We start from the raw sequence: 20,032 nt of genomic DNA on the forward strand, positions 1-20,032 counted from the left end.
CAACTGTCCAATTTTGGTGAGCTTGTGCAAATTGTAGCCTCTTTGTCCTATTTGTAGTGGAGATGAGTGGTACCCGGTGGGGTCTTCTGCTGTTGTAGCCCATCCGCCTCAAGGTTGTACGTGTTGTGGCTTCACAAATGCTTTGCTGCATACCTCGGTTGTAACGAGTGCTTATTTCAGTCAAAGTTGCTCTTCTATCAGCTTGAATCAGTCGGCCCATTCTCCTCTGACCTCTAGCATCAACAAGGCATTTTCTCCCACAGGACTGCTGCATACTGGATGTTTTTCCCTTTTCACACCATTCTTTGTAAACCCTAGAAATGGTTGTGCGTGAAAATCCCAGTAACTGAGCAGACTGTGAAATACTCAGACCGGCCCGTCTGGCACCAACAACCATGCCACGCTCAAAATTGCTTAAATCACCTTTCTTTCCCATTCAGACATTCAGTTTGGAGTTCAGGAGATTGTCTTGACCAGGACCACACCCCTAAATGCATTGAAGCAACTGCCATGTGATTGGTTGGTTAGATAATTGCATTAATGAGAAATTGAACAGGTGTTCCTAATAATCCTTTAGGTGAGTGTACATATAAGATCCATCTCATTGCAGAATCTGAGGCATTTCAGTCTGTGGTTTCAAACAGGCTAACCAGCCATTACACACTTGTGTACTTTCCAAAGCATCTAAAAAGTATAAATTTATAAATGTGGTTCTACAATTAAGTTCAGGTATGGTTCCTTTTATTTTGTTCATAGCAATGTAAATACCTTCAAATCATATCATGATATATGATTTAATTGTACAATGTTTTAACTTATTTTTAATTCTCTCTCAAAAAACAAGAAAATGCTAAAAAGAGGTTAAAATGGAAAAATGTGTAATTCTTTTCAGCCAGTTTCTCAACTAAACTGATATTTATGCTGTCTGTGTATCTATTTTACAATGCAGATGCTTGGCCCATTAATGATCAAAAGCCCACTGAAAATCCAGGTAGATAGACAAAGCTGATTAGTGACCTGTGGAAAACTTGGCAAACCACACAGCAGCTGTTATCTGTGGGAAAGCAGAGTACCCCATTATTACCAAGCCTGCAGATGACGGGGGACAGGCTTCCCGCTACTGAGGACATAACTCTGCAGTGAGTCAAAGCTGCTGGAGTCTGACTGGAGGCTACTGTTAATCTGTGCTTCAGTCCATAGTGCCCATCTATCTGCTCGAACCCTCTCATTTAAACTACTCTTTTTGTTCTGATTTTCAGCTTGGGAAAACAAAACAGACCCTGAATCTGTAATTACTTGTTAATGAGACAATCAGTCTTGCTCCTGACTTGGTAATTGTGAAAGTGCCATTGCCGTCGTTCCCCAATGGTGTCGGGGTTAAGGTAGTATTTATGGTGACCCCAAAGCAAACAAGACAAGATGGGAAAGCGAGAGGAAATCATTCAGACAGCTGCCAGAAGAGAATGCCACCAGCGAGAAGCCATGACTTGTGACATAGTGTGGATTTATTTCCTGCGAAAGAGGAAAAAGCAAGAGGAACGTTTCAGTTCTAAATCTAAGTCTTGTTGCCATATTTTGTTCCGTATGAAAAACCTGTACTCTAAATCTAGAGTTGTAAGGTATTTAAATCCCCTTATAAGGTTACAAGCCATACAAGGCAATAATTGTCATGCATGGACAGGCCCAGAATGCAAAAATGGTACAGTAAATGTATTACCCTCTCAGCATACTAAAGCTTAAAGATTGGATTCCCATTGACCTAACAGCAGCAAACGGACATCATTGTGTGTCCTATTACAGTGTGGACAAAAACAGCACATGCGATATACAACGTAGTGCCCCAGATCTGTGTCAAGTACGTATTTTCTGTATTTCCAATTGCTTCAAACACTTTTCCAAAATCGTACTAAGAAAAGTATAAATTGTATCCTGTTTCACAATTACTAGTTGAATGTTTTTTAAATATTTTTCCAAAGTATTGGCATGTAATGTATTCCCACAAGTATTTGATTTTCTGTGTTATCAATCATTTGTACCTCAATTCATGTGTTGTATACACTCACCTAAAGGATTATTAGGAACACCTGTTCAATTTCTCATTAATGCAATTTTCTAACCAACCAATCACATGGCAGTTGCTTCAATGCATTTAGGGGTGTGGTCCTGGTCAAGACAATCTCCTGAACTCCAAACTGAATGTCTGAATGGGAAAGAAAGGCGATTTAAGCAATTTTGAGCGTGGCATGGTTGTTGGTGCCAGACGGGCCGGTCTGAGTATTTCACAATCTGCTCAGTTACTGGGATTTTCACGCACAACCATTTCTAGGGTTTACAAAGAATGGTGTGAAAAGGGAAAAACATCCAGTATGCGGCAGTCCTGTGGGCGAAAATGCCTTGTTGATGCTAGAGGTCAGAGGAGAATGGGCTGACTGATTCAAGCTGATAGAAGAGCAACTTTGACTGAAATAACCACTTGTTACAACCGAGGTATGCAGCAAAGCATTTGTGAAGCCACAACACGTACAACCTTGAGGCGGATGGGCTACAACAGCAGAAGACCCCACCGGTTACCACTCATCTCCACTACAAATAGGAAAAAGAGGTTACAATTTGCACAAGCTCACCAAAATTGGACAGTTGAAGACTGGAAAAATGTTGCCTGGTCTGATGAGTCTCGATTTCTGTCGAGACATTCAGATGGTAGAGTCAGAATTTGGTGTAAACAGAATGAGAACATGGATCCATCATGCCTTGTTACCACTGTGCAGGCTGGTGGTGGTGGTGTAATGGTGTGGGGGATGTTTTCTTGGCACACTTTAGGCCCCTTAGTGCCAATTGGGCATCGTTTAAATGCCACGGCCTACCTGAGCATTGTTTCTGACCATGTCCATCCCTTTATGACCACCATGTACCCATCCTCTGATGGCTACTTCCAGCAGGATAATGCACCATGTCACAAAGGTCGAATCATTTCAAATTGGTTTCTTGAACATGACAATGAGTTCACTGTACTAAAATGGCCCCCACAGTCACCAGATCTCAACCCAATAGAGCATCTTTGGGATGTGGTGGAACGGGAGCTTCGTGCCCTGGATGTGCATCCCACAAATCTCCATCAACTGCAAGATGCTATCCTATCAATATGGGCCAACATTTCTAAAGAATGCTTTCAGCACCTTGTTGAATCAATGCCACGTAGAATTAAGGCAGTTCTGAAGGCGAAAGGGGGTCAAACACAGTATTAGTATGGTGTTCCTAATAATCCTTTAGGTGAGTGTACATCACAACAAATGCAGCACAACAACAAAGGTGGTCTACAATAACCAACACATCAAGTAAATGTTGAGTTGCAGAAGTCTTCTCTGTCATGTTATGCCACATTTGTGTTTTACTTTTAACAGTATTATGATTACTGTATGTGTTATGTGTGCAAGGTAGATATTTTTGCAGCAGTACATGTAGTAGCTCAACTTTGAATAACAATCATGCACAGTAATAGGCCTTATAATGTTATAATTAAAATATTCAGTCACTCACATCATTAAATCACTGGAGTAAAAATGTAGCATTATTACACTTTAAAAACATGAGGGTTTCAAACAGTTCCTCTGACTGTGAGCAGCGGTCTGGCATGAAGACATGCCCACCTGTACTGAAAAGGCTCCACAGCTGCAGAAGATGCTGCAACAATTAATTGTAGATCAACCGTGTTGGTGGGCTGGGTTTGTTGTGTTGTACAAATGAGATCGTATTTTCAAATACAGCCTATACATTGAAATACAAATAATTGAAAACAGAATATCAAATACTTGTGGAAATACATATTTGAAGTATTTGCAAATTCCATGTCAATAAAAAGTATTTAAAATACAGTCAATTCCTAGTTGTTCAACAGGATGCAATTTTTAATTTTTCAAATACAAAATTTAAACAGTATTTGATGTAATTAAAATTGAATTGAAGTGATTTAAAAAAGATTAATGAGTCACTGACTTTTTAAATTATTATTATTATTATTATTATTATTATTATTATTATTATTATTATTATTATTATTAATTAATTTATTTAATTAATTTTTAGCCCCGCAACCCTCACCAGGATTCGAAGATGGATGGATGGATTATTTTTTAGTTGTTCCAATTGATGCCAAGAATTCCCAACAAAAGAATGAAAGCTTGATTGGAATAGTGACGTATAAAGTCCTGGAATCAATGGTACATTATACACTATATATTTGCAAACTATTTTTTAGTGAACACTTATACTGCAAATACAAATATGTTTGTTTGATTTTTTTGTGTGGCCTGTGAAACTGTGTTTATAATGCTACAATGCTAAATTACACTTTCCTGAGTTACTCCTGTTGGAAATCTCTACTTTTAGGCAGTAGACACATAGAGTTCATCAATCAAAGGATCAAACGGGGCTGTCACAGAAATGTTTAAAATAAGGAGATTACATTGTTGTGCTCCTGTTACATGCGCTGTGTCAGGAAGAACAGCAAACGACAGCAAAAGAGTAAACAGCGGCTGAACAAAAGGAGCGACAGAGAATGGACCGCAGACTCTCAGCTCAGCACATTGCACAGTATGGAGCCAGCAGACGCCCAGGTCAGTAAGGCCTCCCAAGGGGGCTCCATCTTAAGGTGTGACATTTCATCTGGGGATCAACCCTTTCTTTCCAGAGCAAGTGCATGCTGACCCCTCCTCAGATCTTATTATGCAAACCTCCATTATTTAGCCCTCCTTATAAAGACCTTGCATTCCATAGAGTCGGCAGAATGGGGATTGGTAGTTCTGGGTAATACTGGATGCAAATCAAGACCAAATCCTGACCAAACACTTGTACACTACTAACACACATAGGTTTGGACAAAAACTGTGCAAAGAGCTACAAAACACAGGCATTACCAGATTAAACAGAAAAGCTATTGATTTATGGACTTTATTATCTTAAATACAGGGTTAAGATACACATACAGCTAGTTTGAAGTTTTATTCTTGTAATAAATTAAATAGAAATGAGTTAAGAAAACCAGGTCAGATAAATACATTTAAAGAATTGTGGTTCAAAGAGGATATGAAGTGAAGTGGTTTTAGCAAACGTGGTTTTAACAGGAGAACTCTAAGGGTCTACGTCTTCCTCAAAACTCTCAACCTAACTGTAGTAAACATTTTTTTATATTTTTAGACACTAATTTTCAGAAAATCATATCCTAATTTTGGTGCCTTATTTATCTTGCCAGTTTCAATTACAGAAACAGCATGTTAAGGTATGAGCAAACAATGAGAATAGTTCTTTGGAGATAAGCAAAGCAAAGTGTCCCTTCTCTTTTAAAATCTGATCTATTACAAATGATCACCGTACAGGAGAAGGGTGAACAAAACTAGACCGCAATTTTAGAATGTTTTATTAAGCCTGGAGTCGGAATGTCAGTCTCTAATGAATATGTTAATTTGAGAGAAGTTAGAAGAGATGGTGACAAAGTGTTACTCTATTTAACAGCTTTTAAATGGAAACAGTATTAATTGTTAAGAAAGAATTAAATGGGGGATGTATATGTCAAGTAATATTGAGGGGAAGATAAAAAATATTACATTTTAGCCATTCCAAATATCAAAGAAAAATAAGACATAAGACATATGACATAATAATATCAAGACATTCGTATAATAGATTATAGTCCATATATTCACAATATATTCCATACATGTAAAATCTTGAAAACCCTATGTTAAATTTAAGCCATACAGTTATTTTGTGTTTATGTAACTCTTAAGAGTTAATCCCACAAAATAGTGGATGCAATCCTTTAAATTGAGGAAAAGCAACACAGATTGAGATATCTGCATGTGTTTATTCTTATATTAGTATTTATATATTACGTATTATCTATTTCTTTGCAGATGACTTTATCCAGGGTGACTTTAGAGTCATCACAAAATTTACACATTTCACAAAATATGTAAGACCATACAAGATTCAACTTTGTCTTAAGTAAATAACATATACTGTAAAGTACATGATTCTGTTTAGGGAATGATTGTGTTTTGATGTTGTTTATTGTTAGTTTAATTGTTTTAAACTGTGACATTCATCGGTAATGGGTTATTTAGTGAGAATATTATTGGAAAAAAATGAAAAAATAAGACCTGTTGAAACTGACCATTGAGTCACAATTGGTCATAACAGACAAGTTCATACAAGCCTAGCTGACTGTCATTAGGGTGTTAAGGATCCATAGACATCATTGTAGCCTTGTATTAACAGGCATAAGAGTATTTGTTAAGACACATTAAATAACAATAACATGAAGGCAAGCCAGCACTATACAGGGGAGTGCTGAAATGTTTATACAGATTTATATATAATATTTTCATGCTGCCAACAAAATATTTTTAACTGTCCAGATTTTTGGAGCAATAAACACTCAGGAATTCCAAAGCTCTGTGAATACAATGCTAACAAGAGTCTTGTTTGCAGATTAAAAAAGGATTCAGATTGGTTACATTTGTTTGACAGGCTGCCTCGGAGAACGAGAAAAGCCATGTTAATCAGCTTCCTAAAACACGCTTAGCGTTATAGACAAACACAACGAATATTCTCTTCTTAAAACCCAAAGCCTTCTGTCATTCCCTGTATAATAAGATTAAAATGTCTGCCATGTCTTTAAGGTGGTGCCAGTTAAAAAATAATAAAGATTTCAGTTTTGGTAACTTTTTTGTATGTATTTATCGCATTGATGTCTTTATTTTCATTTGTTACACAGATTTACATCTACAATGCAATGCAAACACTTTTCACTTTAGCAATATTACAACGTTTGCAATTATCATTAAAAAAAAGGAGTTACAGCATGAACCAAATCCAGGATCAGTTGTCAAAACATACAAGGTGCAATTACTTTTTGTGACAGACACTCAGTTTAACTGAATTCTGAAACCTAATAACTATAGTTCAGACACAAAAAGTTTTATTCTTCCAGAAGTGTCAAGTGGAGGAGAAGCTCGTTCCTTCACGAATAAGGTGCTGTTCTGATAAACTGAAGAGAGAACAAGAGTTATGACAAATTAACAAGACCAACATGAAACTCTGTCAGTATTGTTAATCTCTTTCTAGATTCCAACCCATATGCCTCAACACATTTCCATGAATAATGGGTGACAAGTAGACTCTGTATCCCAGGCATGGTTTATTGCCATTTATTCTATGGATTTCCAAAATACTATACAGTCACCATATTTCTACATATATTTTAATGCTTTTTTTGAAGTAGGCAACTCAAATGACTTGCCAATGTCAGGCGGTCAAATCATTCTGTGAAACGTCCACATTACGAAAAACAGCTACTGTCCTACAATTAATCACTGTGTAGTAAGTAAGAAAGAGGAATTATTTCCATGTGGGTGCCAAAGACAACGTTGCAAATATTTCAAAGTAGTTTGAGATAATTTTATGGTTCATATTGCAACTGTGTGGCCTTCATGTTACCAGTGAGGTCCTGATACAAAGGCTGATCTATACAAGCTTTAACATTCTCATATATAGTTCTGTGAAAGTGTTATATGTGTTTGGCTTTAGTTCACATAGAATAAGGCTTAATAGGAATACATATGTAATATGTAATGCAGTAATGCTTACTGCTTCACAAGTCAAAGGGAAATCACATGTTAGCCCATGCTTATTTATACTATAATTTCTCACACATTTTAAAGTGTTACCAGTGTTTGTCATGAGAATGCAGTTTTCTTTTTCATTCCAAAGTCAGTTCTAATTACTTTGGCTTATTTAACGCTTAAGTTAACTGTTTTCTTAATGAGTCCTTTTTTATTACTTTTCTGCTCTCCAAAGTAATCTGCTTTAGGTGTATTATTGTCAATACAGTTAACAAAGAGAAGTCACTTGAGTATGTCCTCATCTTGTTAATTAATATGTTGCTCCACAAGAGCTGAATACACAGCCTCTCACTGGTCACTGTTTAATGATCTACAGGCACAGGTGTGAATAACATTGTACCAAAGAACCCAAGAATAAGCTTTGTTACCATACAGCAGAATGAGGAGAGCTCTAAAAGTTCTGGTACTGCGTCCAACCTAATTGCTTAGTCAAAAAAATTGAAAACAGTAACATTGTTCAATTAAAGGATTCATTAAGGAACAGGAACAAAAATAGGGGGTGGGATCTGGAGTGGCAGGATAAACCCTCAGTAAGAGGTTAAGAGGTAAGGTTAGTACACTTGTGCAAGGGAAATGCTATTCAGAAGCCTTTCTTCTGGGTTTCTACTTGGCACATATTACCATCATGTGGTTACATGTTGTATTGCAAACAGGGAATTTGAGCATCCTGCCATCTGCCATTTCTAGATAACCATCAATTATTTGACATTTTTGTAGAGGAGTTTTGTAGATTTTCACTATTTTCATACAATTTGCACCATGCTTTAAGTGTGTGCGAGCGTTTTTTGAGTTTTCAGAATACATCCAGACAGGAACTGTGATCAAATATACTCATGTGAAGAGTTCAAGGACATGAAACCTACAAAACTACATTGCACACATCAATGAGGCAATAAGGGTTGCACACGTTGCCATCTGCAAAGTACAGAAAAGCTGTTGCCCAGGACTGTGTGTCTGACCACATGAAAGCAGTCGTACAACGATAAAGTATTATACCAAATTGGCTTCCACTTCATTTATGCTCTCAGTATTCAAAATGTCCACAAATAATCAGTTAAATTAAAAAGTAGAGTAAATATAAAATAACAGATTAATTCGTTATCAAGCACCTCACAACAACATATTTTTAGTTGACATTGCTTGTGGTGCAATGATGTGGTAAACCCAATAAAGTTTAGGGGTGCTCACTTCATACTAATTATTTTTCTGGAACTGGGCATTATGCTTTTCAGCGAATACTTACAACACCAGGAGATTATGCTGAGTCCCTTGTTAAAATGAATGCCTGCATGTTACAATCTCAGCCAAAGTGGTTCAAAGTGAGGATCCCTACTAACAAGCTCTGTCTGTTAGTGCCTCTTGTTTCAACCCAAATTAATTCCCCTTTTTCTGTCAGACATAAAGGTTTGCTGTAGAATAATCATTGGGCTGTTTAGCCTATTCGTTGCACTTAATTTAACAATTACATCTTCTGGTTTCCAAAAGATCCTAGACAGAATTTACCAGAAGTAGCAGTCATACTATTTTAAGGTGCATGAGCTCATTCAAAAACGTCAGCCCTGACAGTTTACATCTGTACCACATCGAAGAGCTTAAGAAAATCCTGAAACAAATAGGTGCTTCCCCAGGAAAAGAGGTGTTAGTCCCTCTATTATAGCATGTACCAGGGAAGGATGGGAAGATTCAACCTATCTGAAAATGATTCTCAGACCCCTGAAAGTGTTGTTTGTTGTTGTTTGGCCTAAAGACTATATAAAGTGAAAGGTTCTAGCCCTGTACCCAGCCTCTGCATATCCCAACCTTGAAGTAACAATATAAATCACTAAAACATTAAATATATTGAACAGGTCTGTATAGTATCATCTTTGTTTTATTAACCCTCAAAATGTAATTGCAAAGCAGGAGTTTTGAAACCTTGTTGTTTGGTTGCTGTGTATCTATGTACTGGTTGCATCCGGTAGCACAGAGTTCTAACTTGAAAGTAATGCAATATTTCACTTGCGTTGTGAACATCTACATATTTCCTTTTCTGTGGTTTTAAATACTGCTTTGCATTTTAGATACCTGACGTGACCTGATTGTCTTGCGATTACTGCAGTCGATAGCGTGTTGAATGTGTGACACAATGCATTTTGACATAAAACTTGATACAAGGATGAATGATTGCTTCTAAATGATGTTTAAAGCTAATATTTGTGGAGAAGTTCCCATTTCTCATGTTTTAAATAAAGCAGTTTAAGCATTTAAATGAAAACATACAAATACAAATATTTTTAAAATACTTTCATGTTGAGTAACATTTTACAGCCACCAAAACAACTTATACATTACCTGCACTTATTTGGTGCTGCTTTTATTTTATTTTATTTCAAATGGAGCAAAGTGTTGAATGATTTATAAACACACAAACATCTTTGTCTCAATAGTTAGAAAAGTTTGAAAAAATATGAAAACCAGTTTAATATGTTTGCAACTAATATGTAAAATATCTTAATTTGAAGTTAAAGAAAATAGAAAACACAAAAATAATTATCATTTATTTTAGCTAGGAGACTCCTTGAACTTCTTAAATGTGTTTTGTTGTCAACACAAAATAATTAATTAATTAAAACATACATTCAAACATTACAATTTAGAAATGGTCAGTTCAGTAGGGGCCTACAGTAATCCTTTCCCGTACGCTGCTTTTAGATGACTGCTTTGTTTTAAGCTTTTGATCATTTATTATTTACTTGATTTTAAATAAATATGCATATAATACATTTGGCTTCTTAATTGAAATGCAACAGACACTTCATAAAGTTTGAGCATTTGATGTAGGATTTACATCATTCTGCTCAGAATCTACAACAATACAGTGAATTTACTGGCTGAATGGTCAGATTCTGTTCAGAATTACGTAAATGTGTAGTACAAGAATACACCAAATTGTCTTGAGAATCTGTGCAGAATGCCAAAAGTCTTCTTTGTGTTGCTATATGGTTATAGTAGTTGTGCTAAGCATATATGTGCTTCACATGGACTCTACCAAGACTTGGAAATCCCTGTATACATAATATCAGCACAGACCACTGTGTGCCATGACGTTCATAATAACCACATACATTACAAGGTATGTACTAAATGGAAAATGTAAACAGGATTTAATACAAAATTATTCTGCACCGTGAAACTGTTACTTTGTATCAGAGTGTACATTGTATCCCATATATGTTGTAAATGGGTTTGACTTTGTATATGTGTAGCGATTTCCCATGACTTAAAATATTTTGGTCATTTTCCATGACTTTCCATGACCATTTTTTTTTCTATGACTTTTCCAGGATTTTCCATGACCGTGGGAACCCTGATTAATCTGGTGCTGGATTAAGAGCTGGTACCTATTATTGTAAAGTGTTACCAAACGTTAATATTTAGACCTTGCACTGGGAGGAATGAAGTGCAGCCTTAGAAAAGTTACAGAAAACACAGGCCCTACTCATAAGAACTTGAAGGCCCAGTAATAAGATTAATATTGTATGATAATTTCCTATGAAATGGAAGGGGTGTGACTGATAACATCTGAGGACACGTCTCAACTGATAAGGAAGCAATAACATAAGTCACTACCCGAGAGGAAGCCAATGTGTCATGTGTAACACATACGTTTCCTTTCTCAGTTTAAAGGAGACTTTCTCCTGGTTCATCCTGAAAAGACTTTTGCCTTCTGCATCTTATGTTTTATTTAAAAAAGGACACATAATAACATGCAAAAACATGCTTGAAACTGGGCCATAGTTTAAAGGTGAATATCTGTCCCAGTTTCAGCTTTCTTGTAGAGGGCAGCAGGTTTTCCTCAAGGACTTCTTATACTTTGCTCCATTCAGTTTCCCTTCTATCCTGACAAGTATCCCAGTCCTTGCCTATGAGAGTCACCACCGTAACATGATGCTGCCACAACCACACCACACTTCAAAGGGATGGTGTTCTTTGGGGTTTGTGACCACAAAACGTTTTGCCTCATGATTACAGAATCTTCTGCGTGTTTATTTTTTTTATTTTTCAAACTTCAAATGGCATTTAAGGTGGGCCAGATTTGTGGAGTGTAATTCTTGGCCATTATAGGGTGTAGCTTTTGCAAAGTTGCCATTGGCCTATTCGTAGACTCTCTGATCAATCTCGTTCTTGCTCCGTCATCCAGTTTGGAGGGACAGCCTGATCTATGCAGGGTCTTGGTGGAGGCATACACCTTGCACTTTCTTAATAATCGTCTTGACTTTGCTCCAAGGGAAATTCAAGGCCTTTTTTTGTATACCCATCCCCTGTGCCTTTTACAACTTTGTCCCAGTTCTACTGAAAGTCCCTTGGTACTTGTGGTTGAGTCTTTGCTTTGAAATGCAACCAACAAAACCAAACCTTTTCTATTTCTTTACTTTTGGCTAAGGCTTGTTTACCACAACATATTGAAATAACTTTTACATAATTTCAACACTTTCCACACAAAAAAAGAAAGAATGTGTGTCACAAATAAACAAAAACACTGGTGATGTACTGCTTAACTGTTCTTCAAGTAAGCCAGTGAAAAGGCTTCACTATTTTTGGTTATTTTGTTACACTCTATAACTAACAATACAATATAACTTAGCTTAAAACACACACATATACAATGAGATGAACAGATCGTATAGATTTGGGAAACACTGAAACCAAAGACAGCCATATTGATATATACAATTCTCACCAGGACACTAAGCATTTTTTTCTACACTCTACAGCATATGTAATTGAATGATATTAATTTAATGTTATCTTACTGTTCGGCTTCTCTGATCCAGTCTCCGTTGGAGGGGGCTCTGCTGACGTTTGCGTTTCATTAGCAACTTTTTGTTCATTCACATTTTCAATGTCCAGATTATCTGTTTTGAATATAAAAACAAAGCAAAAACAACAATAAAATACCAGTGCTGTTCTGCAGCAAGAAATTATCTCAAGTGTTCTTGATAGGAATGATGCTAAACCTTCAACCTCCAGATTATTAAAGATTTTTCTCTCTGTATTGAAGGATTTCATATATATCTAAGCGCAGCATATTAATAGCATCTTTCAAAATCTGGTCTAGTGTTAATTTATTTGAAGTTTTTCTTAAGCATGTTGAACTAAGCAGCTTTGCCAATTAATTTAACCAAAGAATGGTAATTTGGTGGGTTTTGTTTTGGTGCAAAAAGTCAATTAAAACATACCTTTAGGTGAAATTGCTTCAGTCACCCCATCTCTTTCCACAGAACTTAAAGGAATACCAGCATCCTCAGGCCCTTTTTGGTACAGGTCAAAGGAGTACCTCTGAAATTGAAAGCACAAAATTAAAAATACAGTGTGATTGCTACAAATGATACAAATCCACCACCACACTTGAAGGCCACATAATTAAAAAAAATGAAAAACACAAGATTTCTGTTATTTATTATTTATTTAAGAAAAAACAGCACATTCTGTTCTGTTCACGAACACCATAATTACTATTATAGCAAATTAAATACTAATAATATTAATAGAACTTTACACTAGGAGCATAAGTTCTGTCTTGTTCCCTTCACTCCTTTTCATAAAGACTTACTGCAAAGTACCATGGTAAAAACACAAAATAATTTAAGAAAATGATGTGAAATCATGGTCCAGCATGCAGTGCTATAGTAAACCACAAAACAAACCACGGAATCTGTGGCCAGCAAAAGCACCTGCATGAGGCAAATGTTGTTTTACCAATGGATAAACTGCCAAAATTCAGTGGAAACTTAGCATGGTAACAATCATGATTCTAACTGCTGTGCCAGTATCACGTATTAAACCATATCACGTATTACATATCTGAAATATGAAGGTTTTTTTTCCAGAATATTATACTGCTTCCTAATCAGTTTATTGTAACCATTAGATTAAGAGTTTAACTACTTACTAATCTACTACCACTACTATTACTACTACTAATAATATTATTATTATTATTATGAATAATAATAATAATAATAATAATACTAATAATAATAATAATAATAATAATAATAAAGCAATTGTTCTCCTGTAAATCTACTTACCCTTGTCTTCTTGTGAATACAAAAAATGATTATCACAAAAAGGAGAATGGCTAGAATCAAGGCAATTAAAATGATGATTCCTATAAAGACAAAAATAATTGTATCAGACTTTTCAATAAGTAGGTCTTATAGGTTTCTGATGCATTAAAGAAATTAAATGCTTATGGAAGATGGTATAATAATACAGAAGCCATTTGGAGTACTGTTGCATTCTAGTGCAATTCCAGCTATTGTTTGCTCAGAGTTAAAACAATAGTATGACATGTATTTACATTGTAAGCATCTGCCTTTCCTAATGTTTTAATTGTGTTTTTTTCTCCCATTCACAAAACTGAATAGAATTTGTATATGCAAGTGTATGCAAGAAAGCAAACAGAAAGGAACGATACAGTACAGGTTACAAATTACAAATTAGCACTTCCATGCCCAGCACACACATCAGCCTTTGCAGATAAGATGTGTACTACAGTATTTTGTTCCAGTAATACTTCACAGATCTCATAGCTTGAATTTACCATTTTACTATCACATGTTACCAGAGAGTCTTGCTTATTTTATAATGAGGTTTTCTAGTTTTCAGTATTTTCAGATTTTTCCAAGTACATTCTATTTGCATTTTTAGGACATCTGATAAACTGATGTTTTCCTTCTTGAATTTTAATTTCCAACATAACCTTGTCAGAAAAAAATATTCCAGAGAGTTCTCTTATTGCATTTTTAGTTTTTTAAATTATAATTATTTTGATAGTACAATTTGTTTTGTTCATGCTAAGAAGGCACCAATGTTTGGAAATGGAGTAAAAGGTAAAACAACTGAGGAAAATAGTTCTTAGGTAAAAGTTTTTCTTCATGTGCAAATGAGAGATTGTATATACAGCCTTGTGGTTATCTGTGGAGATTTAAGTTTAATCAATTAAAATCCATAGGTAAGGTTAATTAATACAAAAATGCTGAAAGCAGGAAGCCCCATTAATAACATGTATAGCTAAGCACCTCCCATAAAGCAAAATATGCCTACCTGTATGTGATGAAGTACTGGGGGCTGGGGTACTACCCCCTGAAAGTAAACAAACAAAATAAAAAAATCATGCCATTGATTTGCTACATTTGTTATACCATTGAGCATCAAAAAATCTTTTGGATGAACGTGTACACTCATCCTCCAACTTCCATTGTCTCATCTTACGTCATTCTGCACTTACTTCGGCAATGTTGCACTGAGCAGGGCCCCAGAGCTTCATTCTGCCGTCAGCCCTTGTATCAAAATCATCTCTGCTCTCTAATAATTGCTTATCATGGTTAGTTTATCTGTTTACTGTTTACTCCTGAATCTGTAGCGTCTTATGTCGTCTCGACTCTCAACTACGTACCTCCTTCTTCAAAACCAAAGTAAAAGATGCCTCAAAAAAGCAAAAGATGCCTACCTATACTTTGCCTGGTTGTGGTTATGGTAGTGTTTTCTGTGAGGTTAATATCCCCATTATAGCTAATACCTTCCAGAAAAAAAATATTAAAAAGTAATGACAATAGTTAATTTTTAATAAAAATATCAGTTATTATTGTAGAAAATAAAATATTAAATAACAAATATAAACATATACATGCATACGGTGGTTATAGGACATATTATAGTTGTGAGTCTTTTTGGGTAAGTCTCTTCCAGGTTTGCCCAACTGGATTGTGCAATATCCACCCATTCTTCTTGGCAAAATTGTCCTAGCTCTGTCTAGTTGCATGGGGATAATTTGGTGGACAGCAATATTCAAGTCTTGCCACATATTCTCAATCAAAGAAGTTTCAGGATGGCTTCGAATAGGGACACTTCTGCTTCAACATCTGTCTCAATTTATGTTGTCTTGATTAACGTCACCAGTCTCAGAACCAATTACAATAACTTTGATTTTGCCATGAACTACTGGACAGGAAAGACAGCAGCTGACCCTTTCCAAGCTTTTTTAAATTGTTTTCTATTATAATTATTTTATTTGCTTCAGTCCAGGGCTCTGGTTCTGAAGATTTATCTTGTAAGTTTAGGTTTCCTTTTTGTTTACTTTGATTACTTGCTTTTCCATTTCCTGTGTTTTTTTTCCTGTGCTGTTAATTCCATTTTTGTGACAGGGTTTTCTTTGCAGCATTTGGGAATGAAAAGTCGTTGGGGCTCCAGCAGGCCTGTGGGATCCCTGAGCTGAATTCTTACGCTGTCCCCGCATCTGCCACCACACTCCGCGGGCCACCTAGCGACCACCCTCCTCCACCTGCAGTCCCTTCCTCTTGAACACACGCCCCTGACTTCAGTCAGTTTCTACACAGTTGGATCCCACCGTCTCGGACTGGACCATCACCTGCCTGCATCACGTCTCAAACATCGCTGCATTGAGTTTTCTAGAAAGCTGCACAAACACCAGCTGTTTTCTCTCTATGCAGAGAAATATGGACACCTCACAGCCCCCTCTAGATGACATTGTCCTTCATATTTTGCATGCTCCGACACAGACCCATGGACTGCCCCCAACTTCTTGCTCTACGTTCCATCACTCTACCTCCTCTTTCTGCTTCCCTCTCCCTCCCCATTCTTCCTGCCTTATTGGAGAAGGTCAAGGTGGAACCGATGATGGTGCTCTTGGTGGCTCTTCAGAGATGCCTTTACTCCCCTGTTTCTACGGCCCTTCTGGCATGGCACCTAGATGTTTCCAAGACCCCATTTGAGCCACATGTTCAAAGCTGGTTGAACCTTTGACTCAGTGGAGGTCTTTTGTCACAAAGTCCCTTTCGGAGCTATTTACGGATTGAGAAAAGGTTAGGCTGTGGTTGCTAGCCTGATTATCTGGAAGAGAGAATAGCTCCTAACTTTCCAAGGTAACTCTGTAGGCACATCTGGCTGCAGCAAAAGAGGAAATGCATTCTATGTGCTGTGTAGGGGGAGGGTACACCTGCATCATAGTGCATAAGGAGCTATCAGTCTACATTATGTGTTTTAAGCACTTCCCACTGCGTGACACAATATCCCATAGCAATGGTTTCTGAATATATATGTATAATGGCCTTTCATAGAATACTGGGTAAACAAACCTTATAAGTCATATACTGCATGGTTTGAAACTAAACCCCCCAGTTCCTGTGCACAAAACAACCTTTTCAGTTATCATTACCATGCAAGCTTATATGTAACATTTTATTACACTATCAAATGATTAAAAGAACACAGATTTACATAAAGGTAATTAACAACCAAAGGTTAATGGAAAATGTTACCAGAGTTTTGCTTCTTATACACCTCCAACTACGTACCTCCTACTTCAACACTAAAAGCAAGAGATGCCTACCTGTACTTTGGCTGGATGTGGTTATGGTAGTGCTTTCTAAAGTGGGGGGGAAGAAAATCAATTAATAAGTGCACACCGTTAAAAACAATTGCATAGGTTACTTAAAATCTCAGTCCTGTAACACAAATGATTGAATTACATACTTCAGGTTAATATCCCCAATATAGCCAAAACCTTCCAGGAAAAAATGAATGAAAAAGTAATGACAATAGTTCATATAAAAATATCAGTTATTATTGTAGAAAATAAAATATTAAATGACAAATATAAACGTATACATACATACAATGGTTATAGGAGATATTCACCCCCCCATTTTCACATTTTGTTGTGTTACAACCTAATATTTTGATGCATTTAAACACTAAGAGAATTGATATTTCTTAGAGTTCTTAGAGTTAAAAGTTCTTAGAGAATACTTTGAAGAATCACCTCTGGCAGCAATTGTAGCTGTGAGTCTTTTTGGGTAAGTCTCTATCAAGTTTGCCCAACTGGATTGTGCAATATCCACCCATTCTTCTTGGCAAAATTCTCCTAGCTCTGTCTAGTTGCATGGGGATAATTGGTGGACAGCAATATTCAAGTCTTGCCACATATTCTCAATCAGATTAAAGTCTGGGCTTTGTTCAGAAGTGGCTGTCTTGCCGCTCTGCCATACAGGCCAGATTTGTGGAGTACCTGAGTTATTCCTGACACATGGACAGTTTCTCCCATCTTAGCTATGGATCGCTGTAGGCTTTCAGAGATGCCATTGGCCTCTTGGTGGCTTCTGTGACCAATGACCTTCTCAGTTTGGAAGGACGGCCTGCTCGAAACAGATTCTGGGTGGTGCCATATGCCTTCTACTTTTTAATGATTGATTTGACTGTGCTCAATGGGATAATCAATGCCTTTGAAAAAATATGTAGCCCTCCCTTGATCTGTGTCTTTCCACAAATGTATCCCAGAATTGTTTTAGAAGCTCCTTGGTCTTCATGGTAGTATCTTTGATTTGAGTGCACTACCCAACCGTGGGAACATACAGAGACAGACATATTTAATCTGAAATCATGTGAACCACTTATTGCACACGGATGGACTTCATTCAACTTGTTGTGTGGATTGGTTGCACCTGAGCTTATTTAGGAGTGTCATAGTGAAGGTGGTGAATTCTTCTCTAATTTAGTATTTTGTTTTTAATTTATTTGTTTTATCACCCCCACCACCCTATTTTCATAAAATGTGAAAAGTCCAAGGAGGGTGAATACTTGCTATAGCCACTGTACATACATACATTCATACATCTTTTACCCTTGCAACATTTCAGTTCTACAGACCTTCTTCCAGCTGTAAATTGTAATCCCATTCCATACCTTTTATATTTAGAATAAAGCACCTGATATGCATAAGTAAATTCATAATAAATACTTGTCTTGATTACACCTAATAATATTACACATAATAATTTGGTTATCTAATCAGTGCTAATAAGAGCAGGTTCATATACAAATGTTTCATATATATATTTAGTAATTGTTCATTCTTGGTATATATCAGTTGATTGTAATGCTAGCTAACACGTTTTAATCATATTCTAAGAATAGGTGCCAAGTGTTAAACACCTCTGCTAAGATCAAGGAAGAAGAACAAAGACAAATATGCTTTATCAAACAGACTGAGGTATCAGATGATATCAATAAAGCCAGCAGGCCTATTCATCTGACTGTAGATAGGCCATGTGTCAGCACATGATGGACAAGCCTTAGTGTCTAAGAAGACAATAAGATTAAGTAAATCAATTATTGGTATAGCCAATAAAGAAACCACAACATGCTAGAGCTACAGAAGGCACATTCAGGAAACAGATCATGTGCATTCTTCAAGAGGTGAGCACCACCCTGAAACTCAGTAGGTATTTTTCGGTTTTAGTGGTTTCTAATTGTCACGCATGGGTAGCGCTTATATTGGGACAATTTCACAAATCTGGTTTCCCTATTGTACAACTTAGTATGGCCTTGGCACACAATTACCAGCAATGAAATACAGAAAGGATGTGAGTAATGTTGACTGGCATGCTCTTCTGAAATTATGAGCTAATCTTTTGTGAAGTTACAGAAAACAGTAGCACCTCAGATGTTTGGCAGGAAAATGCCAAACAATGAACATCATTTTGTTAAATGTATTGTTGAACATAGTTGCAGCTAGTTCGTGCTTACTTATACACTGTTAGATCTCCTGTTGTTTACTGTGATTTATTCTATCTATTCTTCTTATATAGGAGTTCACTGTATCATGCCTACACTTGGTACATTTGTATTACAGTATTTATTAACTGTGCTTTTGCACTTTTGTAATTCTTAAATTGCACTTTGTATTATGCTTAATTTGAATTTTATATTGAATTGTATTGCTGCACTTTTGTAATGCTTGTGTAACCTGTAAGTCGATCTGAATAACAGTGTCTGCCAATAAATAATAATAATAATAATAATAATAATAATAATAATAATAATAATAATAATAATAATAATAATAGGTGAAAGCAGCCTCCTTATGTGATTTACACTGAGTCTGGAAGAGAAGAATGAGCATTTTTAAATTAAACTTGATTGTACACTGATGAAGTAGAAAGGAATATATTAAATACAACTTCTTTGTATAAGACTAGAATAAGGAATACATAAATAATTCCCATGAATAAGTCATTAATAAATAATATTTTAAAAGTGGATGGTAGATATGCAAATATATACATCCTTAATTAAATAATAATAATACATTATACAAATGAAACAGTGTACTAAATGAATGCCCCTTTTTATTCACTGTTTGTTAATTTAATTACCTATGTAAGTATGTACGTATGTATGTATGTATGTATGTACGTATGTATGTATGTATGTATGTATGTACGTATGTATGTATGTATGTATGTATGTATGTATGTGTGACAAAATCTTCCCAGTTTAAATCTGACTCC

The 20,032-nt window shown here is 36.1% G+C and overlaps 1 protein-coding gene across 6 annotated transcripts in view; it reads right to left on the minus strand.

The window, feature by feature from the left end:
* LOC136764392 (uncharacterized) overlaps window positions 1-20,032 on the minus strand; it is a 52,896-nt gene that overhangs the window by 29,673 nt on the left and 3,191 nt on the right. For 4 of the 6 annotated variants that reach the window (XM_066718414.1, XM_066718413.1, XM_066718415.1 and 1 more), the window contains exons 3-8: window positions 17,074-17,109; window positions 15,175-15,243; window positions 14,769-14,807; window positions 13,751-13,830; window positions 12,899-12,998; window positions 12,473-12,574 (exon numbers count right to left, since the gene is read on the minus strand). In XM_066718414.1, the coding sequence (XP_066574511.1) occupies window positions 12,473-12,574; window positions 12,899-12,998; window positions 13,751-13,830; window positions 14,769-14,807; window positions 15,175-15,243; window positions 17,074-17,109 (426 nt within the window). Of the gene's footprint in view, window positions 1-6,720; window positions 7,046-12,472; window positions 12,575-12,898; window positions 12,999-13,750; window positions 13,831-14,768; window positions 14,808-15,174; window positions 15,244-17,073; window positions 17,110-20,032 lie in introns of those variants that run through there. The other 2 variants (XM_066718417.1, XM_066718416.1) reach the window with 2 other exon arrangements.

Source organism: Amia ocellicauda, chromosome 12 (genome assembly GCF_036373705.1).
Source record: "Amia ocellicauda isolate fAmiCal2 chromosome 12, fAmiCal2.hap1, whole genome shotgun sequence".
NCBI classification, from domain to species: Eukaryota; Metazoa; Chordata; class Actinopteri; order Amiiformes; family Amiidae; genus Amia; species Amia ocellicauda.